This window comes from Ipomoea nil, unplaced genomic scaffold, assembly GCF_001879475.1.
Source record: "Ipomoea nil cultivar Tokyo-kokei standard unplaced genomic scaffold, Asagao_1.1 scaffold3314, whole genome shotgun sequence".
In the NCBI taxonomy this organism is placed as follows: Eukaryota; Viridiplantae; Streptophyta; class Magnoliopsida; order Solanales; family Convolvulaceae; genus Ipomoea; species Ipomoea nil.
Window position 1 is genome coordinate 3,576,759 of NW_017619742.1, and position 27,280 is coordinate 3,604,038.

At 34.7% G+C, this 27,280-nt stretch overlaps 1 protein-coding gene across 5 annotated transcripts; it reads right to left on the reverse strand.

The window, feature by feature from the left end:
• Positions 1 to 17,716: 17,716 nt before the first annotated feature.
• Positions 17,717 to 22,276, reverse strand: LOC109169590 (protein ROOT PRIMORDIUM DEFECTIVE 1-like). Of its 5 annotated transcripts, XR_002052271.1 has the most exons (5): positions 22,035 to 22,276; positions 21,247 to 21,432; positions 19,250 to 20,608; positions 18,337 to 18,422; positions 17,717 to 18,229 (listed from the first exon to the last, which is right to left on the reverse strand). XR_002052271.1 is itself a non-coding variant. In XM_019318470.1 (4 exons), exon 3 carries the CDS (start codon positions 20,580 to 20,582, stop codon positions 19,275 to 19,277), a length of 1,308 nt encoding a protein of 435 aa, XP_019174015.1. In that variant the 5' UTR covers positions 20,583 to 20,608; positions 21,319 to 21,432; positions 22,035 to 22,276; the 3' UTR covers positions 17,717 to 18,229; positions 19,250 to 19,274. The 5 variants fall into 5 exon arrangements, 4 of the variants coding, with proteins under 4 accessions (XP_019174015.1, XP_019174014.1, XP_019174016.1 ...); XM_019318470.1 differs by lacking the exon at positions 18,337 to 18,422 and having other exon boundaries at positions 21,319 to 21,432; XM_019318469.1 differs by lacking the exon at positions 18,337 to 18,422.
• Positions 22,277 to 27,280: the final 5,004 nt, after the last annotated feature.

Consider the following 27,280-nt stretch of genomic DNA (forward strand, 5'->3'; position numbering starts at 1 on the left):
TCCATATTCAGTTCCAAATCAGTGGAATCTAGACCTTTCCTCTTTTTCCTCTGCTCTGGCCGAAGAGTAACTTGATTTCCCAAAGTCAATGGGCCTAGCATGGTGGGCTGGACTTTTGGATCAAAATAATTCCAAGTACCAGATGGTGGTAAGTTAGTGAACTGGTTGACAGACAACAACATCGGTTCATTAGCCATAGGTTGGCTTCTAGTATCTCCAACTGTATACGAGAATGCATTAAATGCCTGATGCTTTTCATTGCTACCTTCTATCCCCTGCGCTTGCATTGCGCCAGTCTGAGTATTACCCGGAGGATAAGGAGCATGCTCGTAATCCCTTTGTCCACTAGGTACCTCGTACCTAGGGATTCCCGTATGATGGTTGGCCGGATTACTGGTGGTGGATGACTTGTTTTCCGGCGGTGTTCCCCGTTCTGGTCGCTGGGCGAAGAGCCACCTATTTGCTTGTGAATGTTGACGTCTGCCCGTTGCTCTGAGCTCTGGTCCATATGGTCGTATCGTCTCCGCCTCATCAGAATAAAATTTTTGGACGGAGGACCTCTCACTGTGTCCGATCAACCCACAAAAGAAGCAAAATGTGGGGAGCCTCTCATACTTGCATTCCAAAGTTAGGACTTCTCCCGCTGCATTCTTGATCTTGATTCTTTGGTGAAGTGGCTTTCAGTGTCCAGCCGAACTCTCAACCTAATGAACCCCATCCAAGTGCCATCATGGTTTGAAAGGTCGACCTTAACAAAAATCCCCAGTTGGGATCCAATAAATTCTGCCATTTTGTGGTTGATCATTCTTTTGGGTAGCTTGTATGTTTGTACCCAAAACTCGGCTTTGGATAGGTCAACATCAAAGGGAGATTCGTTTTCCTGTAGCTGATGTAAGGTGAGAAGGTGTTGGTCAAAGGACCATGGTCCATTCGCGAGGACATTGCGCATATCCTTCTCGTGGAAGAACTGAAAAATGAAAAGGTTGGATGCTAACTCCTTTGCCATCATTCCTTTGACCGGGCGCCATGTGGTAGCCATAGTTTCTTTCAAAAAGTTAAACTTTACTGCTTTATCAGTTAGCAGTGTGCCCACGAGGGTGAAGACTGTTGGAAAAAATAGCTTAAAATGGCATAAAATGGCATATTAAGTGGCTATGCACGAACATGTACTGCTTTATCAGTTCCATGTTTCGGCCTGCACGAATCTGTACTGCTTTCTGTGTTCGTTGGGTGTTCAATTCTTACTGTTACCGAATTAATTCTTTGAATTAATTCCAATCTTAAATTTTGAATTGAAACTCATGGTAATGGTTGCTGTTACCAGGTGTAGTGGGGGTGCCCTTAAGTGCCTAATTAAAAGCTATTTAAGTCCTCCACCCCTATATAAGAAGGAGTTGGGCAGTAGAGTTTTTACACACATAAATTTGGAACACGAAAGTTCATCTTTTAGCCTCAAAACCTCTCTGCTTCTACTCTTTCTTTAGCCATATTGTGTTCTAACCTTGTCTTGCTCGCCGGATTCTTTGTTTGAATGCTCAAACATTGAATCATAGCAAGTTTTATCATGGGAAGCCTAGGCCACAACGCTCTTAGCATCTTTGGGAGGTGGCAAATAAGGTTTTAAGGAAAGAGTGATCGCTTGACTCTTGCAAAAACCCAACACCAAACACTAGCCAAATTCTCCATCTTTCCTTCCCTATTTTTCCAGAAAATAATAATCTTATTTTTGATTATTATTTTGGTTTTTCCACCAACGGATCCAACAGTCTTAAAACCTTATTCCTTGTTTTCCCGTTGGTTGTTTTCTCTAATTTCCTTGAAGAAATGGAGAACCCCGAGTTGCCTATCGTTAACAATGGGGAAGAAAATGTTGTTGAGAACAACAATGGAGGAAACGGCAACAATGTTGCTAATTCCCAAGCTACACCAGTGAACGTTGGTTCACAAGATGGTGGGAGCACTGAGGGATATATTCCCTTGTCTCGGTACCGAAGGCAGAAAAGCCGGAGAAGTTCACCGGTGTTGGTTCGAACTTCAAGAGGTGGCAACAGAAGATTTTGTTCTACCTAGCAACTCTCGGCTTGGCAAGGTTCTTGTCCGAGAAGGTTCCCGAGTTGAAGGAACAAGATGCACAATCCGTGATGGCAGTTGGCTATTGGAAGGATTCGGACTTCCTTTGCCGAAACTACATCCTGAATGGATTGTGTGACACGCTGTATGATGTATATCGAAAGATAAGTACATCAAAAGCGTTGTGGGAAGCTTTGGATCATAAATACCGAAGTGAGGATGCCGGCTCAAAGAAGTTTGTGGTTGGCCGATTCCTCGACTTCAAAATGGTTGATTCAAAAACCGTGCTAAGTCAGGTAGAAGATTTGCAATTAATCTTCGATGAGATCCGTGACGAGGGCATGGTGCTAAGTGAAGCCTTCCAAGTGGGATCCGTGATCCATTTGTTGCCTCCAGGTTGGAAGGACTTCAAGAACTACCTTAAGCATAAGCGAAAGGAAATGAATCTGGAGGACCTGATCCAGCGACTCAGGATTGAGGAGGGGAACAGGACGAATGATAGGAAAGTTCCTATCGTTGTTGGCGCTAAGGCCAATGTTGTGGAGCACGGTAAGAGCACCAAGAGGAACAAGAAGGACCATGGTTGCAGTAGGCGCTAGGCGCTAGTCGGGCGCCCGGACAGTGCCTAGCGCCTAGGCGGTCTATGCGGCGCCTAGGCGGAATCTAGGCGGCGCTAGGCGGGCGCCAAGAAAACAGTGCTAGACTTGCAGTTTGACAATTTTAATGAGGTTGTTTTCAACATTTACTCAAATAACACATCCAAATAAATGAATTAATGATAATTCATAAGTCATAACATCAAAACAATGGTTTTCAACAAAAAAAAAAAAAAAAACATTAAAAACACTCAATATGAAATACTCAAATACTTCAATCATCCAAAGTATCAAACTAGTCTACTAGTGTATATATGTCAGATTATATATATGTATGCACGCGCGCGTGCACACACATACACACACACATATATAATAAAAAAATAGGCCGAGTCAATCGGGTTAACTCGACCGAAATGGACGAGTTAACTCGACTAACTTAGACGCTAGGCGGCCAAATCGGCCGAGTTAGGCGCTAGGCGGGCGCCTAGGCGGCCGGTAACCTAGGCGGGCGCCTAGGGGGGAAATCGCCACGGTCTAGAGGCGCCTAGCGCCTAGGCGGGCGCCTAGACCGATTTTTACAACCCTGAGAAGGACAAGCGAAAGCTAGGTCCGAAAGGTGGCGTTACCAAGAACAAGTTTCCTGGTGAATGCTACAATTGTGGCAAGCATGGCCACAGAGCATCTGAATGCTAGGCTCCACGGAAGAAGAACAAGAGTTCTGAAGCCAATGTTGTTGGAGATAGCAGTCAGAAGGAAGTCGAGATTAGCCTTTTGGCTATGGTGACCGAGGTGAACCTCGTGGGCTCAAACCCTCGTGAGTGGTTCATTGATACCGGTGCAACCAGGCACTTGTGTTGCAACCGAGAAATGTTCAACACCTTTGAGACCGTTGAGGATGAAAAGGTGTGGATGGGAAACTCTGCTCAGTCTGCTGTGGAAGGCATGGGCAAGGTGGTTCTGAAGATAACTTCCGGGAAGGAACTGACGTTGAACAACGTGCTGTATGTTCCTGAGCTGAGGAAGAATCTTGTGTCTGGCTCACTGTTGAGCAAGCATAGCTTTCGCATGGTGTTCGAGTCAGAAAAGGTTGTTTTGTTTAAGTTAGGGATGTTTGTTGGTAAATGATATGTAACCGATGGGCTTTTAAGCTCAGTGTAATTCCTATTATCAATAAAAGCAAAGTTAATTCAGTTTACTTGCTTGAGTCTTCCAATTTGTGACATGGTAGACTAGGTCATGTTAATTTTAATTCTATGCATAGATTAATTAGCATGGACCATATTCCAAACTTTCAAATTGACACAAATAACAAGTGTGAAATTTGTGTTGAGGCAAAACTAACGAAAGTACCTTTCAAATAGGTTGAAAGGAAAACTGAACCACTTGAATTAATCCATAGTGATTTGTGCGATTTTAGATCGATACAAACGAGAGGTGGTAATAAATACTTTATCACATTTATCGACGATAGCACACGATACTGCTATGTGTATTTGCTTAAAAGCAAAGATGAAGCCGTTGATAAATTCATTCTTTATAAGAATGAAGTGGAAAACCAACTTAAATGGAGAATTAAAAAGGTTAGAAGCGATAGAGGTGGTGAGTACGAAGCACCTATTGGTGAATTCTGTGTGAGTGTAGGTATAATACACGAGCGTACTGCACCTTACTCATCTCAGTCGAATGGTGTTGCCGAACGAAAGAATCGTACATTGAAAGATATGATGAATGCGATGCTTATAAGTTCGGGCCTACCTCAAGATGCTTGGGGTGAGGCTATTTTGACGAGTAATTACCTTTTAAATAAGGTACCTCACAAGAAGCTCGATAAGACTCCTTATGAGCTGTGGAACGGTAGGAAACCTTCCTACCAGTACCTGAAAGTGTGGGGGTGTCTTGCCAAAGTTTTGGTGCCAACACCTAAGAAAGTAAAGATAGGTCCTAAGACGGTGGACTGTATCTTTATTGGCTATGCACATAATAGTAGTGCTTATCGGTTCTTAGTACACGAGTCCCATAATCCGGACGTACTTGAGGACACGATAATAGAATCAAGGAATGCATATTTATTCGAAAATATATTTCCTTGTAGGTCCAACGAGGGACCAAGTACGTCAAAACGAAAGTTTGACGAAACTATGGATAATGATAGTGGGGAATCTGAGAAAGAACCCGAGCTCGAACCGAGACGCAGTAAGCGGGCGAGAGTTGGAAAATCATTCGGTCATGATTTTCTTACTTACTTGTTAGAGTATGATTCGGGTACTCTAACTTATTTATTAGAAAATGAACCCGATTTTCTATCTTGTTTGATAGAGAACGAGCCTCGAACGTATGTAGAAGCCGTGACTTCTACGGAAGGACCAATGTGGAAAGAGGCTATAAAAAGTGAAGTGGATTCTATTCTACAGAATCACACTTGGGAACTTGTTGATCTTCCTCCGGGTAGTAAATCCTTAGGATCCAAGTGGGTCTTTAAAAGGAAGATGAAACCTGATGGTTCCATCGAGAAGTATAAGGCTAGGCTTGTAATCAAGGGTTACAGGCAACGCGAGGGACTTGATTACTTCGACACGTATTCTCCCGTGACGAGAATCAACTCCATAAGGATGATACTTGCAATAGCCGCGCTGCGGAACTTGGAAGTTCATCAAATGGTTGTGAAAACCTCTTTCTTAAATGGCGAATTAGATGAGGAAATCTATATGGAACAACTCGAAGGGTTCGTGGTCCCGGGCCAAGAAAGGAAAATGTGTAAGTTGGTTAAATCGCTCTATGGTTTAAAACAAGCGCCTAAGCAGTGGCACGAGAATTTTGACCATGAGATGTTAACCAACGGGTTTAAAATAAACGAAAGTGACAAATGTGTCTATGTTAAGGAAACGATAGACGGCTACGTCATTCTTTGTTTATATGTCGATGATATTCTCATCGTTGGTAGTAATGATCGGATGGTCAAGTCTACCAAGAACATGTTAAATGCGAGATTTGACATGAAGGATATGTGGTTGGCTGATTTAATCCTTGGGATTAGAATCATTAGAAGACCTGATGGTCTCGTGTTGAGCCAATCACATTATATTGACAAAATCCTTGAGAAATTTAACAAGGATGATGGTCAAATGGCTAGAACACCGTTTGATACAAACATTTATCTAACCAAGAACCACAGAGAAGGTATTTCACAAGTGGAATATACTCGGGTTATTGGTAGCTTGATGTATCTTATGAGCTGTACTAGGCCGGATATTGCCTATGCGGTTAGTAAACTCAGTAGATATACGAGTAACCCCGGTGCCATGCACTGGAAGGAAATAATAAAGGTTATGAGATACTTGAGGTATACTCGTAATCTTGGACTGCACTACAGGAGATATCCCGCTGTACTTGAAGGGTATAGCGACGCGAACTGGATATCTGATATTAATTAAGGACTCTAAGTCCACGAGTGGCTACGTGTTTACACTAGCCGGTGCAGCCGTTGCTTGGAAATCCTCTAAGCAAACTGTGATAGCTAGATCCACGATGGAATCTGAGCTAATAGCCTTGGACAAAGGTTGTGAAGAGGCTGAATGGCTACGCCATTTTATAGAGGATATTCGTAATTGGGAAAGACCGGTACTTCCAATATGTGTGCATTGCGATAGTCAAGCCACAATTGGGATAGTATAGAGTCATATGTATAACGGTAAGTCTAGACATGTGCGTCGTAGACATAATACCATTAGAAAACTGCTCACAACTGGTGTTGTTTCGATTGACTACATAAAGTCAAAAGACAATATAGCGGATCCGCTGACTAAAGGGTTAGGAAAAGAAGTTGTGGAGAAGTTGACACGAGGAATGAGTCTAATGCCTTTGGACTAAAAAGTTCTATAGTGGATACCCAACCTAGCTGGCACCTAGGTTCAATGGGACAACTAAATTATGGAACGGAGCGCGTCACTGTGGGGGTCTCGGACTCCCTACCACTCCTCGTTAAAACAGTGACTCTAGCACGAGGCTAGCATGTTAATGCTTTAATGATTCTTGAGTATGCGGGATACTCGAGAAAGAATCACCTATGTAAGAGAGAAGTGAGGGTCGCTTCAAAGGAGAATTGTTGGGAAACAATTCTTTAGAAACTCTCGCAGAATCAGGAACGGTGACCCACGACCAAAACGGGCACACTCGTGAGAGCAAGAGCATGGTTGGGAGATTCCTGTGTGAGATATGTCATCGTTTACACAAACAGCAGTCGGTTCAAAGACATCGCGTTCTACCGTACAGCCACTAGAGTAAACATGTCTTCACAAGGGAAGGTTCAAAGGGTATAGTGACTCCCTATCTATCCTATGCAGGGATCGACCGTTTGAACACAGTTGTTTCCGATTTCAAAATACCCCAAAAATCAATTTTTCATTCATGTGGGGGATTGTTGGAAAAAATAGCTTAAAATGGCATATTAAGTGGCTATTTTTTGGTACAATTATCAGTGGGGTCCATTTCCGATTTGGGTCGGGTCAAAGTGGATTCGGATTCTTCATAGTGAGACGAAGAGATCGATATATTGTACGCTCAAAACGGATAATGGGTGAATGAGATATTGATTCTCAAAGTAGACCCATTTGAGTTGGAAAATGAAGGGATAAAGTGAGCATTGTCCCACATTGATTTGGAATGAGGATTTTCCCCCCTTATATACAAGAGCTCTTTTGAAGCTTGTAGAATTGTATAGCATAGAGGCTCTCTCGCACGCGCGCGCGCCCGGGGGGGGGGGGGGGGGTGCAAATCAAATTCCAACTAGACGAGATTGAAAAAGGCTTGATTCAAGTCCGAGCTCGTGAGCGCGGGCACGAATGTCGTCCGAAAATTGACTGGCCTTACGGGCTAAGTTATGCCAAGCTTCGGAATCATTTTCCAACACACGCCACTGGATGTGGCCTAAACCACAGAGGTTTCGGCCTCAAACTACTAGTTATGTCTGGGCCTTGCGAGCCGAGACTGTGTAAGGGCCATGGCCAAAACTTCCATGTTTCGGCCTGATGGTCGAAACTGGAAGTTTCGGCCTGCACGAACCTGTATTGCTTTCTGTGACCATTGGGTGTTCAATTCTTACTGTTACGGAATTAATTCTTTGAATTAATTCCAATCTTAAATTTTGAATTGAAACCCATGGTAATGGTTGCTGTTACCAGATGTAGTGGGGGTGCCCTTAAGTGCCTAATTAAAAGCTATTTAAGTCCTCCACTCTTATATAAGAAGGAGTTGGGCAGTAGAGTTTTTACACACAGAAATTTGGAACACGAAAGTTCATCTTTTAGCCTCAAAACCTCTCTGCTTCTACTCTTTCTTTAGCCATACTGTGTTCTAACCTTGTCTTGCTCGCCGGATTCTTTGTTTGAATGCTCAAACATTGAATCATAGCAAGTTTTATCCTGGGAAGCCTAGGCCACAACGCTCCTAACATCTTTGAGAGGTGGCAAATAAGGTTTTAAGGAAAGAGTGATCGCTTGACTCTTGCAAAAATCCAACACCAAACACTAGCCAAATTCCCCATCTTTCCTTCTCTATTTTTCCAGAAAATAATAATCTTATTTTTGATTATTATTTTGGTTTTTCCACCAAAGGATCCAACAAAGACTCCATCATCATCGGTGTTCCAAGCTTCGTCTTCCTCAAGAGGCATGTCAACCTCCACATCATCCTGGAGGTTCAGAGCTTCGTAGTGTGATTCCAGTGTTTCCTTCCCTTTACTGCTTGACGCCATGGATTTGGTGGATGCACGTAGTTGACGGTGGGTAGCAAACAAGACAGAGGATAGGCAAAAGCAAGGACTCTTTTTCGTGCAATAACTCAGGCTGTAAGAATGCCAAAAACTTAATCTCTGGTTTAAAAGAACTGAGGTCCAGTTGTCATCTTTGAATGCTTTCATTGTGGTTGGTAGGGTTTCTCATAAATGAAGTAAAAGCACTGCAATAACTACCGGGAATAAAGACCGGAGGGACTTGTAGTAACACAAGAGGAAGAAGGAATGCTTGTTAACATGAACAAGAGGCTTCTAAGAAATTAAAAGAATGAAATCTTAAAGTTAAAATAACCTATATAATAATAATAATAATAATAATAATAATAATAATAATAATAATAATAATAATAATAATAATAATACTAACTCATTATTAAATTAAATAGAAAGTAGCTTACATTGTTAATTTCAAAAAAAAAAAAATGAAGAATCATACTAATTATTAGAGATCATGTTATTTTGAATCAAACCATTAATGTTACTTTCTCATCTAACCAGAACAAAGAGTTTGAAAATATTGAAATCAATCCATTAAATCATTAAAAAAATATCTAAAACAATCTCAATCTGAAATAAATCCATTAAATCATTAAAAAAAGTTCTAAAACAACCTCAATTTGAAATCAATCCATTAAATCATTAAAAAGTTCTAAAACAACCTCAATCTGAATAAAAATAAAAGATCAGATCATAAAAGGCATCAGATTATTATTCTCTTCATATGCCTTGTGAGAATTTAGGAACACAAATGCTAAGTAATAATCTTGCATGTTCAATACAACTAAATATTACATAGGCTTAAAGTGAAACTGGAAACTTAAATTGCAAAGAAATATACATGCATAGCAAAAAAATTACCAGATCAACTAAAAATAGTTAAAATTACTTTTATATATTGTAAAATGAAGAAAAAATTACCTGAATGTGTAGGATCTATCATGCACGGCCATTGAAGACTATATTTCTTGGTCGATCTGTTTACGTAGAAGGGTTTGAAATCAGTTGTGTACTGGGTTTAAGAGGTTGAAATGATAAAATTGCAAGCATATTTGTATTAATTTAGGCCATGATTTGCTGGGATTGAGATTTGAGGTGAAAGAATTTGCTCGGTTTCCATTTATGTTCAGGGCGAGGGTTTTTGCGCAGACATGCGAAGAAGACGACGGGAAATGGGGGAGGGGAATTTGGGTTGAGACGGGTGGGTTTGGGTTTTATATGTGGAGTGGTTGGGTCGGGTATGGGCTTGGCTGGTTTAGTTTATATATATATATATATATATATATATATATATATATATATATATATAAAAGAAAGTTCAAATGCGGCGGATTCTTCCCATGCGGCGTGCGGCGGAATTTCAGAATACACTAACAGTGTTAACAATATGCACCAATAGTGTAAAGAAAACACACCACAATGAAATGCAATAAAACATCAAAAAATACACAACAGACCCCAAAAAAATACACAATATAACTCACCACCCCCAATGATGTATTTCTGAACAGTGTATGGTGTTTTTACTCACACCTAATGGTGTGTATTTGGTGATGCGTACCTAATTTTCTTCTGTTTTTTGTGGTGTATTTTCCTAACGTTGATGGTGTATATTTGTTGAACTATTGGTGATGTCGCACCGTAAGACACCGCCGCACCTGAACTCGCCTCTCTCTCTCTCTCTCTCTCTCTCTATATATATATATATATATATATATATATATATATATATATATATATATATATATATATATATATTGAATCTGGTGAGGTTACCTTTGGTAGGCAAGGTGGTGAGGCTTAATCTCGTGCGTTTATTTGAGATGTTGGACGGATGAGATTGATGGTGTTTTTATGGCGCGTGTGAGACTTAGTTTACGTGGGGGGTTTTCTTGTCTTTTTAATTGTGTCTTAATTAGGTTATATTTATTTATATTAAAGTAATTGCAGATGTTATGGGCTTTGTGCGTGATAATTATGGTCATGATCGTTTAATATATTCAGTTCGTCTCTTCGCATTCCTCCCGGTTCTTCATCTCTGTGCGTCTGTGTATCTCTTCCGGCGCTCCCTTCGGTTTCTTTTTTTTTTTTTTTTTTTTTCACGGCGATCAGTTCAGCTACACTAAGTACAAGCAAAAGGCATGGCTGGCTCTTCTACCCGGAGTTCCAAGCGGTTGCGGGCGGCGTCTTCTGGTGGCGTTCCAGGTATTGTTCTTGTCTTGTTGTTTCGCATTGGGGGGGGGGGGGGGTTCGGTGCTGCATGTCGTTCTGGATGGTTTTTGTTATCGCAGCGGGGGTGGTTGCTATGTAGAGACGGCGGGGGGTGCCGGCGATGGTTTTTTTTTTTTTTTTTTTTTTTTTTTCCGGTCGGGTTGCAATATCCGGCGTGTGCATGTTTTTTGTGGCCTGGTACTGTCTGGGGACGGGGGTCTGTAGTTGGGTGTTCATCTGCGTTTTTGTGAGTGGTAGGGATTGTGATTCTAGAGAAATAAGTTTTAGTATTATAAAAGAACACTTCCTACACCAAAACAAAATCATAGAAGAACACTTCTACTCGATCATTAGTGTAGTGTTTCTGGAAGAAAAAAGAAAACAAAAAAAAAAAAAAAAGACAATAAGATTAATAAAAACCTTTTTTTTTTATGAATGGTATTTATATTACTACGTAATATATATATATATATATTCTCTATATACTATATAGATTTGTTATTCTCTTTTTATTTTGAAAGCAGATTTCTTGCTTAATTAGTCCTCTATTTTATAATTTCTAGGGTTTCCGGTGGGGATGTTGAATTTTTTTTTTTTCAATACCGGTTAGAAGTGGGTTTTTGTGATATAACACAACGGCGTGTGCGTTACCACTTTTGATAGTAAACCACTGGTTGGGTTCATTTGGGGGTTGTGCATTTTTTTTTTTTTATCTTGGTTTCATATTTTTACCTTGTTTGTGGTGTAGTATGTACATTTGTTTTTTTCCTGGATTCGTGTTGTTTAAATAGTTGGACCTGCCGTGGGGGGGGGGTGTGTGTATACGTAAGTATTAGTCTGTGCGTTGGCTGTATATTTTGGTTGCTATATTTTTTTTTTTTGTTTTTTAATTATCCATCGTTTCAAGTTTAATTATCATATTCCCAAACTTAAAACTGTTTGGTATAGATTTGTCAAAATTTTAAGTGATTTAACATTGTTGTTATATAACGATGGTTGTAATTTATGTCACAGCACTTTTCTTTTTCCTTTTGTTTACACTGTTAGGGTTACATTTGTCAAATTTTTATAGTTTTTCAATTTTTTCTTTTAGTTTCAGTTCGCATGTTGTATGTGCGTTTTATCAGTTCGGCCTTGTGCGTTTTTATTAATTTTTACAGTTTTAACATTATTTGTTAAATATGTTGGTTATAATTATTGTATCAACTCACGTTTGTTTTCCCTTATTAAAATTTGTAGGGTTTAAATGTGTTGGGTATTAAACAGTAACTATTTTATGTTTAAATGTTCCGCCCAATGAATCTTTTAAAAATTACCCTTATTACTATTATTACTGTTTTCATATATAGTCTAAGTTGTTGGTGCATTTTGCAACATTAGTCTGTGCGTTATTAAATTATATGCAGTATTAGTAATACTCTACGGATAACAGTGTTCGTATGTGCGTTTCATCTAGTGGCCTTGTGCATTCGCTTCTTTGCTAGTAATCCACCAAAGACTCGTTAAAACTTTATTTTCCTGTCAGAATTTCGGGTAGTACAAATATTAAGTTTTTTTAATTATTTTTACTGTGTGTTTTTGGTGATAGCATGGTGGGTGCGTTCGATATTGTGTTTCTTGAATATGTGTTTTTTATTCATTTTGTCCAATTTTTACAGCTTTAATATTATTTGTTAAACATGTTAAAATTTGTAGGGTTTATATAATAATATTTTTTAACCCTTATTAAAATTTGTAGGGTTTAAATATGTTGGGTATTAAATAGTAAGTATTTATGTTTAAATGTTCCGCCCAACGAATGTTTTAAAAATTACACCTATTACTGTTATTACTATTTTTATATATATTCTAACTGTGGGTGCATTTTGCAACATTAGTATGTGCGTTAGTAGATTATATGCAGTATTAGTAATACTCTACGGATAACAGTGTTCGTATGTGCGTTTCATCTCATGGCCTTGTGCATTCGCTTCTTTGCTAGTAATCCACCATAGCCTTGTTAGAAGTTTCTTTTCCTGTAAGAATTTCGGTTAGTACAATTATTAAGTTTGTTTTATTATTTTTACTGTGTGTTTTTGTTGATAGCATGTTGGGTGCGTTTGACATTGTGTTTCTTGAATGTGTTTTTTATTCATTTGTCCAATTTTTACAGTTTTAATATTATTTGTTAAACATGGTTATAATTATTATATCATCTCACGTTTTTTTTTCCTTATTAAAAATTTTAGGGTTTAAATGTGTTGGGTATAAAACAGTAACCATTTATGTTTAAATGTTCCGCCTAACAAATCTTTTAAAAATTACACTTTTACCAATTGTACCGTTTTTTTATGTTTTATAACTGTGGGTGCATTTTGTAACATCTGTGTGTGCGTTATTAATTTTTATGCAGTGTTAGTAATACTATACTCCTAACAGTGTTGGTATGTGCGTTTATCTAGTTGGCGTGTGCATTCGGTAACTTTGCTAGTAATCCACCAAAGCTTTGTTAGATCTTTCTTTTTCGGTTAGAATCTCGGTTAGTAAAATTTTTAAGTTCATTTTTAATTTTTTTTACTGTGTGTGTTTGTTGATAGCAGCGTGGGTGCATTTTGTAACAGTTGTGTGTGCATTATTAATTAACATGTAGTGTTAGTAGTAGGATACGCATTACAGTGTTTAGGTCCGTGCACATAAAGATTAATTCATTTTTAAGTGTGACTAGGTCTGTGCACATAAACATTAATTCGGTGTCTTTTTTTAATGAAGTCACCTTTTCCTGTACAAATGGCCTTGTGTTTGTTTTATTTAAATAAAAAAAATTCAGTTTATGCCTCTTGCGTTACATTAATCTCGTTATTTTCATTGTAGCGAATGATGCGGAGGCGTTTGAATCCCCGCCGGCTGGGTGTTCGTCTGTTATGCATCGAGTTCAACAAGTCCACCCCGTAGTTGTTGCTCCCACTGTTCAAGATCAGCACACCCCTGCCACGGTGCAAAGTGGGACTCCTCCGGTTCCTCCGGTCGCTGATGTGGTTATTCCATCTCTCCATACTCGTGCATCTCCAAGGCATTTGGTGTCGCAGTTTAAACACTTCAGTGCTTGTCAACGTAAAGCAGTGAAGCAAATTGGATTGGGGGCGTTGTTGAATTTTCAGGTGGAAGATTTCCCCAAGCGGTTGAGTCGGTGGTTGTTAGATCAGTTTGATGTTTCTAGCATGTCTGTGCGTTTGGCAGATGGTTCCCTACTTGCACCAACGTTTGCTTTTTCGCACTTAGTAATGAATTCTTGGTGTGCAATCTCTATTTTGCGATTGACTTTCAAAAATGGTTTGTGACTTTCCTCGCACAGACAATGTGTGTGTTTTTCTTTAAATTTGTGTACCTTATACCTCCCGTCGGAAACTTTCTTCATTACAATCCTAGCGACGCAACCAACTCTATTAGTGGTCCACCTTCTCTTCTTCTTCGAAGCCTCTCCTTCACCCAATGTTTCTTTGCCCCTATCCTCCTTAAAACCTTGCCGCGAACACACAACATCCTTTTTTTAGAACAATACCAAAATCGTTCTTTTTATCCGAACTTCGACGCACATCAAATCCGGTTGTTGCGGCATAAATCGTATAAAACTTGATTCCATCTTCTAGTGTGTTAAACAATTGACCTTCGTATGGTTTCATACTACGGTCGCATTCTGTATACCAATATTTCGTACCTTCCGGGCTAATATCCATTCTACAATCCTTCTCTGGTTCATTTGTATCGATGTCGTCTGGACTCCACTCACCTGTAGCATATATTTCGTTAACATATTCATAGTAAACCACACGTAATGTTTTCAACATCAAAATAATTGGTCTATTCGTATGGGGTGATACTTCATTGCACATGCTGAATAGATACATTGCAATAACCCAGAACACACATTGCACATGTCACAACCCAAAGACGCACAGGCCTCTAATTAATCCACCAAAACACGTATTTCTTACTACACCTTCGTCACCCATTAAACACTTTAAAAAACAACATATTCATTTTCGTAAAATTTTCACAGTGCACAAAATAAATTGATATGCAGTCTAATAATAACAGTATTGAACCACGAAAACAGCAAAACCAACACTCAACACATATACTCAACCCTCTAATTCGTTAATTATTTTGTAATCATATCTCCAAATTACAGATGACCAACCTACATCCAAATAATGCTGCCAAATACAACCCCATAAAAAAAAAAAAAAAAAAAAAAAACACGTTTCCGCTACCACCTTTTTGAAAACAACAGCCGCAATTTGCACACTCAATTAATACATATCGCACAGCTCCCTAACGATTTACAAGCCGGGTCTTTAAAAACCAAAACAACCATCTCCGGGAGAAAAAATAAATAACCCTGCGAACTGTCTGTTGAACACAACACTCCATCAAACAAATCAACACACGCAACAACACCACCACGCCGGTACTTATCAAAAACACATAAACAAGAGAATAAAATTCAAACACAGAACCCAAACCCCCGCTCTGTAAAAAAATTCAGTGTAAACCCCATTCTTATTCCGGTCATAAGTCACCCACGGTGCGAAATGCACAAACTTGCACACAACTAATTCACGCCGCACACACTACTCATAAGATATGCACCCCAAACTTAAAGTCTAAAATAGTTATAATACATATGCACATACCTGTGTCCGGTAGCACCATTACTGTGGCCTTTGATGTCAGACAACCGGTTCACGTTGATACTGACAGTGAATGCTAGCATTCGGGAATCATCAACGCATCATGGCTTATTCTATACCGTTAATAAATAATTCTTTCCCAACAATCAGTTGCTAATCATGGAATTTATTCCAAATTATTTGTAACCATAAATATCTATTATATTACAATTACTTATTCACCCTTATGCATAGACTACTACCTAAAATGCATACAGAATCTAATTCAATCTCAACCTTTAATATGCAATGATCTAATGGATATAATTAGATCTCATTAACTCATATATCTATGTGACCTCATGGGATCCGGAGCCTATATATATATATATATATATATATATATATATGTTATAATATTAGGTTAAGAAATTTTATTAAATATTTATTTTTTGAAAAATATATATTTTATCTTATTGAATTGAGTTATAATATTACATTTGTTGTGTAATTTTTAGTAATAATTTAAACCATTGTGTTGCTTTTTTTCCTTTTTCGTATTCATTTAAGTAACAATTATATAGTTAAAATATTTTAAGATGTGTTCAAATAAATACCTGGATATTAAGTAATAAATTATAATTCAGAATAAAAAAAATAATTTAAAGACTTAAAAAGTTATAAATTATTATTATTTATTTAATATGTATTTATGATTACTTAATTCTTTTTCGGCTAACTTTTATTGTTTTTTTTAATATATAAAATATTAGTAAAGTTTTATGTAATGAAATTTATCATAAAAAAGAAATGATCAAGCCGTCACAAATTAAAAAGTAAATATTGGTTGGAGTTTTTTTAGGATTAAGTTAGTAGGCCACTTTGTACATGGCCAATTATTGGTTGTATTTTTTGTGCATGGGCAACTATATGTTGCTTTTTCTAGAGTTAATAGTCCATGTTTTGTAGTGGTGAGACTCATCTTAACTATCTTCAGAATCATGATATATTGGCTACAACTTTGAATGTGGTAGATAGCATAAACAATTATGTGAATGATAAGAATCATGCTTGAGGGTAGGACGTATTTGAGTTGTGATTCGGTTTGTAAATCTGATTCAACTAGAGACATGTTATCTTATTTGCACACCCCAGAGTTCTTAATTAAATGATTTACGTTGTTCTAAAGTCTTAAATCATACTTTGACTATAAAGTTGGGTCACATGTGATGCTATTGAGATTAAGATTATGTAATGGTACAAGACTAATTGTTACAAGGTTGGATGTTTTGAAAGCTCAAATCATGTGTGGAACATTATACAATTAATCAAGTTCCCAAAAAAAAAAACAAAAACAATTTCCTCTAATGCTATCATATGTCATGACAATAAATAGAAGTCAAGGGCAAACAATATCACACGTGGATTTGTTTTTTATAAGGCCGATCTTTAATCATGATCAAATGTATGTAGCAGTCTCGAGAGTAAGTAATCCTACGGGATTAAAAATTTTGATACGTGGAGATTATATACCATATGTTAGTACGACTAAAAATGTTGTATACAAATAAGTTTTCAATGTGTAATTCAATTGCAATGTTAATCGTTTTTTCAATAATTATTTCATATACTATTCTATTGTTTTTTTTTTTTACACTACTGTTAATCGTTTATCTCTAACATATGTCCGTGCATCGCACGGGTGCAACTACTAGTGTATTATTAGTTACTGTAGAGAAATGTTTGATAGAATTAACTATTAACTTTAATTGACGTGTTAAATGATCTTGAATTGGCTAGAACCCTAATTGACATGCAATTACGGGTCACCAACAAATTAATGAATTTGATTGCTCTAAAATAACTTGTTTGAGAATTTAATTACAACTTATAAAAATTTAAGGGTCTAATTAACTTTTTGCAAAAAAATTTAAACGTTTATTTGACCTTTTTCCTAAATTTGTTTTTTCTATAAGTTTAATCAAACATTGATGTAATATAAGTGAGAGACTGAAGTTTGACTTTTTTTTTTTTTTTTAATATTAATATGATATACTATTAATAATTAATGACAATATAAAAATACATCATATCAAATATTTAGCAAAACTTTTAATAAAATTATTTCTCACATGATATATTTAAATGATATGGTACAATACTACAATATCTAATTATGATGGATTAAATTTATCTTTAAGAAGTTTATATCAGAAATATTGAAACGTTTAAAATGCTCCAAAAAAGAAAAGCAATTAACTCACATGTAACATAAAATAACTAGTTTAAATTAAATAGATTTATTGCTTAAATATGATACTTTTAACCAATTTAAACACACATAGGACTTACTCTATAAATACAAACCCAAAAATGATTTTATTCTTACAAAGATGAACAAATTAAAATAAACAAAAGTTTATTTATTGTACAAAATAAATAATTCTCTTAATGCCTAAAGCCATTTCTTTCAAGTTTGAAAATAAAATCAACCTTGTAAATACTACTAAGAAGTTACATGAACATAAAAACTATTGGTTAATACATTTTTCTGGGCAGTATCCTTTCAACTCTAAAAAAATACACAGAAATATTGAAACCAAAAAAACACTATACTCATTCAGTCATTCGTATACCCATTTCACAAGTCTGAGCTGGTAATCTTTTTAGCTATATAACTACCAGCATTTCATTGTCCAAAACGTCAAAATTTTCACTGGGTATCATAATATGTTAGTGCAAACAAGAACGAAGGAACAAATGATCACTCGATTACCTAAACCTTGATGTGTTACTGAGGCTGTTGACATCTACATGCACTTTCTGAGCGATGGATGATAACTTATAGTTTCGAAATCATAATCCAGTTGACTGCATAATGTGTTGAATTTCTGGTAACTTTCATGATCCATCACCTGCAGAAGCATCCAACCCCAGATATGAGAATCAGCACGTCAACTCTGGGGGAAGAGACAGTCATGAAAACCATAAGTGCCATGAAGAAGTTGATAGAATTCATTACCGATTACTGGCCTAAGAATTTTAAAGCATTAGAAGACTGCAGGTAGATTGCCAACTGTAGATATAGCAGACCGCAATAAAGAATCCCTGCAAAAATGCAATTGTTATATTGTGCACCAGGGCGCACAATGCGTTGTGCGCCCTAAAAATCCCCTGTTTCGTATGTACATAATTGTATAGTAGAATACACATAAACTCCTAACATAATACACATAATCTAATATAATACATAATACACATAAATTTTTAACATAATACACATGAACTCTTAACATAATACACATAAATTTCTAACATAATATACATGAACTCTTAACATAATACACATAAACTCTTAACATAATATACATAAACTCTTAACATAATACACATAAACTTTTAGGGCGCACAATGCAATGTGCACCCTAGTGCACGGTATAATTTGCCGCAAAAATGCCTATACCTGAAATGAGAAGGCCAGGAAATATAACTATTGAGAGGTAAGAAATTCCCTAGGTTCTTCACAAAGTAGTGAATAACTTTTTGGTTTCTAGAACACTCTGCAAAAGAGGGCAATTCACTTGGGTAATTAAAAAGACATGCTTACTCTCTTCTCCATTAAAAACTTCTATAAATTCTCACACCATTGTCCTCACCAAGAACAATCCCTCTCCCCCTCCTCACTAACCACCACCACAACAATCTATCATTTCACATTTATTGTTCTAATAATGATCTATATTTCTCCAATACATTGACATCTCATACTAAATATATTCCATGGAAAATCATGCTAAACCAACCACTCAATGAAATTACATTAATATCACTTGGCATGGAAAAATGAGAACTTGAGAAGAAAACAATTAGAAACCATTTTGCAAAGAGGAGCTGAGACTGAGACTGAACTCTAGATTTAGGCAAAGGAGGCTTACCTAGGCCAGTTAAACTAGAACGGCTTCATTCAGATACTTTATATGCATTGTAAATCTCTTCAATCTCCATTTCAGAGTCACTTTCAATTGAATCACTCTCCAAACCACTCATCTCCTCCTCCTCATTCTCATGTGCTAATTGAACACTATAATCTTCCGAATCAATCTCAAATAAGTCCGTGTCACTTTCTTGTAAATCCTCCAAGGTCTCTTCTTTATCTTTCTTCTTTCTGTAGCCAACAAGGCTAAGAACCTTTTCTTTCCAAACAACCAGAGGATGTTTCTCAACCAACTCTGAACCTTCATAAGGCTCGTTCAGGAACACATTAAATCTCCTCCCTCTCTCTGAAACATAAAAGATGCCAAAATGCTTGAGCAATAGTCTCATAAGCTTCTGAGGCATCACAAACTCCCTCCTAAAATGTGTCAAATGATCTGTCACAAGCCTCTTCTCAATCATAAAACTAAGCAATTCATGCATCACAGCCACTGCCCTCTTATCAAATTCCTGTGACCCAGCCTTTAATCCACTAGCATCTGCATAAGGGGACAAATACTCCCTGTTCTGGAAGTTCTCAATCTGACCTCTGTACTTGGACAGCTTCTTATAGTTAGGTGGGAACTTCATTGGGAAAGACAGAGAAAGAAAACCTGGAACATAATCTTCGGGGGCCTTGCTAACACCCAGCACCTTCTTTTCCAACTCAGTAATTGCCCAACTAGACTTCCAATTCACAAGTTCCAAATACTCACCCTCATCATAAGGCACAAAAGGCCTCACAACTCGAAAATATTCGGGATATTTGTGCACCCAATGGCTCCTAAAATCCAGTGGCAGCCCTATATCCCTCCTGAAATGCACAATCTTATCCAGACTAATACGCTTACCAATTGACATCATTAGCATCCGAGTCACAAACTCTGCAGCCTTATCACTATTCTTTTCTATGAGTTCTTCCTCTTCATGCAGCAGATTTTCAGCTTCTTTAGTCATTCCGCACCATAAAATTCCCCTCTGGTCCTTATAAAGCTCAAAAAGCTTGGGACATTTCCGAAGGAAAACTGAGAACTTGTGAGGTTTTGGGAGGTTAATTTGCCTCCGGTACTGATCAAGGGAACGTACAGGGATGATTTGCTCGGACTCTTGCTTCAGAGTTTCAAGTATGAAGAGGATTTTGGAGAGAATTTTGTGCTTCTCTACAATAATTTCAAGGTCATGCACTCGCTTCTTCTTGCTCCGGTCTTGCACTCTCTTGCTGGTGGTCATTGATCGTCGGCATTCTCTAAACAGTGAAGAATGGAGTTTGCCAAGAAGACCAACTTGGTGAGGCATGAGTCAGGGGATATCCACCACCAATCCTAATAGGAAAGAAACAATGCTTTAAAACAAATTTTCATCTACAAGTAAATTGCTATTTTCAAATTATTTATGAATCAGTTCCAAACGAAAAAGAAAAAGGCAAACGAAAAAAGAAAAAAGCACCAGTAAACTAGAAAGCATATTAATTTAATAAGAAAATGTAACTATAGACATTTCAGACATAAGTACATAGATTTTAAAAAAAATGGCAGAACCTGCCATAAAAATTACATGATTACAGATCCTTACAAATATACATTAAAGAAAAGGGTTATTGGAAGGGTCACAAGTAAAAGTAAATGCAATTTGCTAGTAAATAATTGATTCACAAGAACGAAGAAAATAATACTCCTAGTTAGTTTAGACTGTTTTCAGCTAGGGAAAATATCACCTTGGCCTTAGTTTGCTCCCTTCTTGGATGTTGACAGACTATTACACAATACAAATGACCATCTATTTCTTAGGGGTGGACGTTTCGGTATTTGGTCTGGAATTGGTTCGGTTTAAGAACCCCAATTCCCAACATTTCCTAGTTACACCTAGTCACAGTAAGACATTTTCCACAAAGCATTTTAAATTATGAAATACAAACTTATTATAGATTAAAAGTATTTGATCTTTCTGTGGGGGAAACAACCTGCAAGTAAGATACAGAAACTGTTTCAGTCTCCAGTGATATTTCAGCAAGAATATCTTCCATTGCACTCACCATTATCCCAGGGTCAGCGGTATCTTCTTCTCCCAACCGTCCCAGAGTGCAAGTTTTCCCTGTCCCAGTTTGCCCGTATGCCATGAGTGTTCCATTATAACCATCCAAGACATTCTGCCAAATGCATCCACAAATGCATTTCATATGACATAGACATATAGTCCATTTATTCAAGTGGCCAAATCTCATTGGACATCTAAAACTTTAAAGCAGTACTTTAAAGACTGAATTGTAGCAGGATCAAGTAAATTTAAATGCTCAATTCCTCATACTCTTTATGTAAGTACTGATAGCTTATCCATTTGTTACATGAGTACACTTTATGAAGAGCTTTCAAAAAAACAATACATTATGTGTCACATCTGTACTCTGTTGTAAAATAGAAGAATTAATCATATACTTGCCACCTGCTCCAGTCTCTTATAAGATCAAAATCATAAAATTCGTAGGTAAAACTAACAGAAGCAGAATTTTCATAGTATGAGTTCACTGGTGGAAACTGGAAAATCAATCACAGACACAAAATTGGGATGGAAATTGGAAGTTATGATTGTATTGAAACAATTCCAGAATATTTTCAGCAGTGAATCAGATAGAGCAACCAAGATGGTAAACTGCCTAGCAACCATATCGGACAAACCTAGGAAAAAAAAAAAAGGGAACGGCTTTCATCCATATTATATTATTAATATCCGGAGAAGGGTGGGGCTGGATACCTTAGAGTTCGACTGCAGCAGGCGTCCGGCGATGAGGATTAGCGGCGGAGCAGGGCAGCCGGCAACAGCGTCAGCCGAGACTGGAGGTGGAGGACGACTATCGATTGCAGCAGAGCAGGGCAGCCGGCAGCAGGCGTCCGGCGAGGCAGGAGGTGGAGGCGTCGGCGACGAGGATTAGCGGAGGAGGATTTTCGTCTTTGGAAACGAGGATTGTGACTTGTGAGTGGAAAGGGACCCAAAATAAAAAAGGCAAAATGCAATGCAGTTTTATCTTAAAAACAACATAATGGTTATATTATCTACTATCTACTATATATATATATATATATATATATATATATATATATATATATATATATATATATATATGCTATCTACTTCTATCTAGTATCTATCTACTATCTACTATAGTACTAAGAGCCCAAGAGAGTTAGGCTTATAATGGGTAAAAAAAATGGTGGTCAAATTTTTTAATCAAATGAATGGTTCAGATTGATCAGATTTTAATTTTTTCTTAAGATTTTCTAATTTATCCTTAGATTATTCGTTAACTTTTCTGTTAAATATTATCTTTTCCGTTACTTTCTGTTAGTTCACCGTTAACTTACTCATTGATTTCAATAAGAAAGGTCTTAGGTTCGAATCTCATCCGAATCAAAGTTGACATAATTAGTACTTTATTTTGTCTTATTAAATTAAATAATAAGTTAGTAGCTACAAAAAAAATAATACATATGCATTTCTTTAATTTAGAATTATGTGTCTACAATATCGTTATTCAAAAAAAATTATTTATTAAAATAAGAGAAATAATTTCATTAGTTATATTGTGTTTATTTTTCTCCAATATAAAAATTCTTTACATTCAAATTCATCAATTGATTATGTTCGCTACATTGTCCCTACAATGTCTTTACTAAAAAAAAAATTATTCATTATCAATAAATTAATTAAGAGACATAAATTTATTAGTTCTATTGTCTTTATATTTCTCCAAGTAAAAATTCTTTACATTCAAATTTCAAATTCATCAATTGATTATATTCACTACATTGTCTATTATTTTTTGTGCACTATTTTTTAACTAAATATAAAAGTTATAATACAAAATAATGCTATATAGTTGTTTACCAAGTATTTTATTAATACCATGAAAAATTTTAAAAAATATAATTAATAAAGCCAATCATATTAACTATCTGAGGGATTTGTTGACAATGAGAGTATTTAAATCACACAACAAATTGAAGTGAGAATTACCTCGCAATGTACTTGTTTGACAATCAACAATTACCGTTAGCGGATTATATTAGCGAATTTGACCAGCGAATTATATCAACGGTTGATAAAAAGATATTTGAAAAAATTAGTTGTTGTTTAGATTAACATGTAAAATGACCTAAGAGTATACATATATTTAATAATAATAATAATAATAATAATAATAATAATAATAATAATAATAATAATAATAATAATAATAATAATAATAATAATAATAATAATAATAATAATAATAATAGTTTTGAAAAATAAAAAAATAAAAAAATATATAATTAAGCCAATCATATTAACTACTTGAGGGATTTATTGACAAAAAGAATATTCAAATCACACAACAAATTGAAGTAGGAAACTACCTCGCAATGTCCTTGTTTGGGAATAGCAATTAACTTTTCAATATTAGTATATATTTAATATTTTATGCCCTAATTTTAATTTACTTTTCCTTATGTCCCGTATACAATTATTTAATTCACAGTTATAATCAATTATTTTATTGACAATTATAATCAATATTGACTATATTATCTTGCATTTGTAAACTTAAAATTGTCTATTTAAATACGTAAATTTAACATTCAAATTATCTATGCACGAACAATTCCAATATAATCTTACCTTGATATACTTTAAAGTACTTATTTAAAAAAAAAACATTAGGCATTATTCCAATCGTAAAAAACTAGTATATATATATATATATATATATATATATATATATATATATATATATATATATATATATATATATATATATATATATATATATATACACTAATAAGAGCCAAGAGAGTTAGGCCTATAATGGGTAGAAAAAATGGCGGTCAAGGTTTTTAATCAAATGAATGGCTCAGATTGATCAGATTTTATTTTTTTCTTAAGATTTACTAATTTATCCTTAATGAATATGATTATCCGTTAACTTTTCTGTTAAATATTAGCTTTTCCGTTAATTTCTGTTAGTTCACCGTTAACTTATTCATTAATTTCAATAAGAAAGGTCTTAAGTTCGAAGTTCGAACCCTATCCCAATCAAAGTTGACATATTTAGTACTCTATTTTACTTTTATTAAATTAAATAATAATTTAGTAGTTAGAACAAAAAATAATACATATGCATTTTGATCTTTAATTTAGAATTATGTATCTACAATGTTTTTATTCAAAAAAATTATTCATTATCAATAAATTAAATAAGAGAAATAATTTCATTAGTTATATTGTATTTATTTTTCTCCAATATAAAAATTCTTTACATTCAAATTCATCAATTGATTATATTCGCTACATTTTCCCTACAATATCTTTATTAAAAAAAAATTATTCATTATCAATAAATTAATTAAGAGAAATAATTTTATTATATTATATTGTCTTTATTTTTCTCCAATGTAAAAATTCTTTACATTCAAATTCATCAATTGATTATATTCACTACATTGTCTATTATCTTTTTTTGTGCACTATTTTTTAAATTAAATATCAAAGTTATAATACAAAATAATGTTATATATTTATTTACCAAGTATTTTATTAATACCATGAAAAAATTAAAAAAATATATAATTAATAAAGTCAATCATATTAACTACTTGAGGAATTTGTTGACAAAGAGAGTATTCAAATTACACAACAAATTGAAGTAAGAACTATTTCGTAATGTCCTTGTTTGACAATCAGTAGTTAGTGGCTAGCGTTAGCGGATTATATTAGCTGATTTGACCAGCGAATTATATCAACGGTCGGTAAAAAGATATTTGAAAAAATTAGCTTTTTAGATTAACATGTAAAATGACCTAAGGGTATACATAATAATAATAATAATAATAATAATAATAATAATAATAAATAATAATAATAATAATAATAATTGTTTAATATATATATATATATATATATATATATATATATATATATATATATATATAATTAAGCCAATCATATTAACTACTTGGAGATTTATTTACAAAAAGAGTATTCAAATTACACAACAAATTGAAGTGGAAAACTACCTCGCAATGTCCTTGTTTGACAATCAACAATTAGCTCTTCAATATTAGTATATATTTAAAATTTTATGCCCTAATTTTTATTTGCTCTCCCTTATGTCCCGTATTTGGTTTCAACCATACCTAAACAATTATTTTATTGACAATTATAATCAATCTTGACTATATTATCTTGCATTTGTAAACTTAGAATTACCTATTTAAATACGCACATTCAACATTCAATTATTTATGCATGAACAATTCTAATATAATCCTGCATTGATATACTTTAAAGTACTTATTAAAAAAAAACATTGGGCATTATCTCAATCGCGCAATGCGCGTAAAAAACTAGTATATATATCTACTATACTAATAATCTACTATACTAATAAGAGCCCAAGAGTGTTAGGCCTATAATGGGTAGAAAAAATGACGGTCAAGTTTTTTAATCAAATGAATGGCTCAGTTCGATCAGATTTTATTTTTTTCCCTTAAATTTCCTAATTTATCCTTAATGAATATGATTATCCGTTAACTTTTCCGTTAAATATTATCTTTTCCGTTAATTTCTGTTAGTTCACCGTTAACTTACTCATTGATTTCAATAAGAAAGGTCTTAGGTTCGAACCCCATCTCAATTAAAATTGACATAATTAGTACTCTATTTTACTCTTATTAAATTAAATAATAATTTAGTAGCTACAACAAAAAATAATACATATGCATTTCTTTAATTTAGAATAGAATTATGTGTCTACAATGTCTTTATTTAAAAAAATTATTATTAAAATAAATTAAATAAGAGAAATAATTCCATTAGTTATATTGTATTTATTTTTCTCCAATATAAAAATTCTTTACATTCAATTTCATGAATTGATTATATTCGCTACATTGTCCCTACAATGTCTTTATTAAAAAAAATTTTATTCATTATCAATAAATTAATTAAGAGAAATAATTTTATTAGTTATATTGTCTTTATATTTCTCCAATGTAAAAAATTCTATACATTCAAATTCATCAATTGATTATATTCACTACATTGTCTATTATCTTTTTTGTGCACTATTTTTTAATTAAATATCAAAGTTATAATACAAAATAATCCTATATATTTATTTACCAAGTATTTTATTAATACCATGAAAAACTGTAAAAAATATAATTAATAAAGTCAATCATATTAACTACTTGAGTGATTTGTTGACAAAGAGAATATTCAAATCACACAACAAATTGAAATGAGAACTACCTCGCAATGTCCTTGTTTGACAATCAGCAGTTAGCGGTTAGCGTTAACGGATTATATTAGCAAATTTGACCAGAGAATTATATCGACGATTGGTAAAAAGATATTTGAAAAAATTAGCTGTTTAGATTAACATGTAAAATGACCTAAGGGTATACATATGTTTAATAATAATAATAATAATAATAATAATAATAATAATAATAATAATAATAATAATAATAATAATTGTTTAAAAAAAAAATTAAGCCAATCGTATAAACTACTTGGGGGATTTATTGACAAAAAGAGTATTCAAATCACACAACAAATTGAAGTGGGAAAATATCTCGCAATGTCTTTGTTTGGCAATCAGCAGTTAGATCTTCAATATTAGTATATATTTAATATTTTATGCCCTAATTTTTATTTGCTCTCCCTTATGTCCCGTATTTGGTTTCAAGTATACCTATACAATTATTTTATTGACAATTATAATCAATCTTGACTATATTAGCTTGCATTTGTAAACTTAGAATTGCTTATTTAAATACGCAAATTTAACATTCAATTATCTATGCATGAACAATCCAATATAATCTTGCCTTGATATACTTTAAACTATGTATTTAAAAAAAAAAAACATTGGGCATTATCCAATTGCGCAATGCGCGTAAAAAACTAGTATATATATATATATATATATATATATATATATATATATATATATATATATA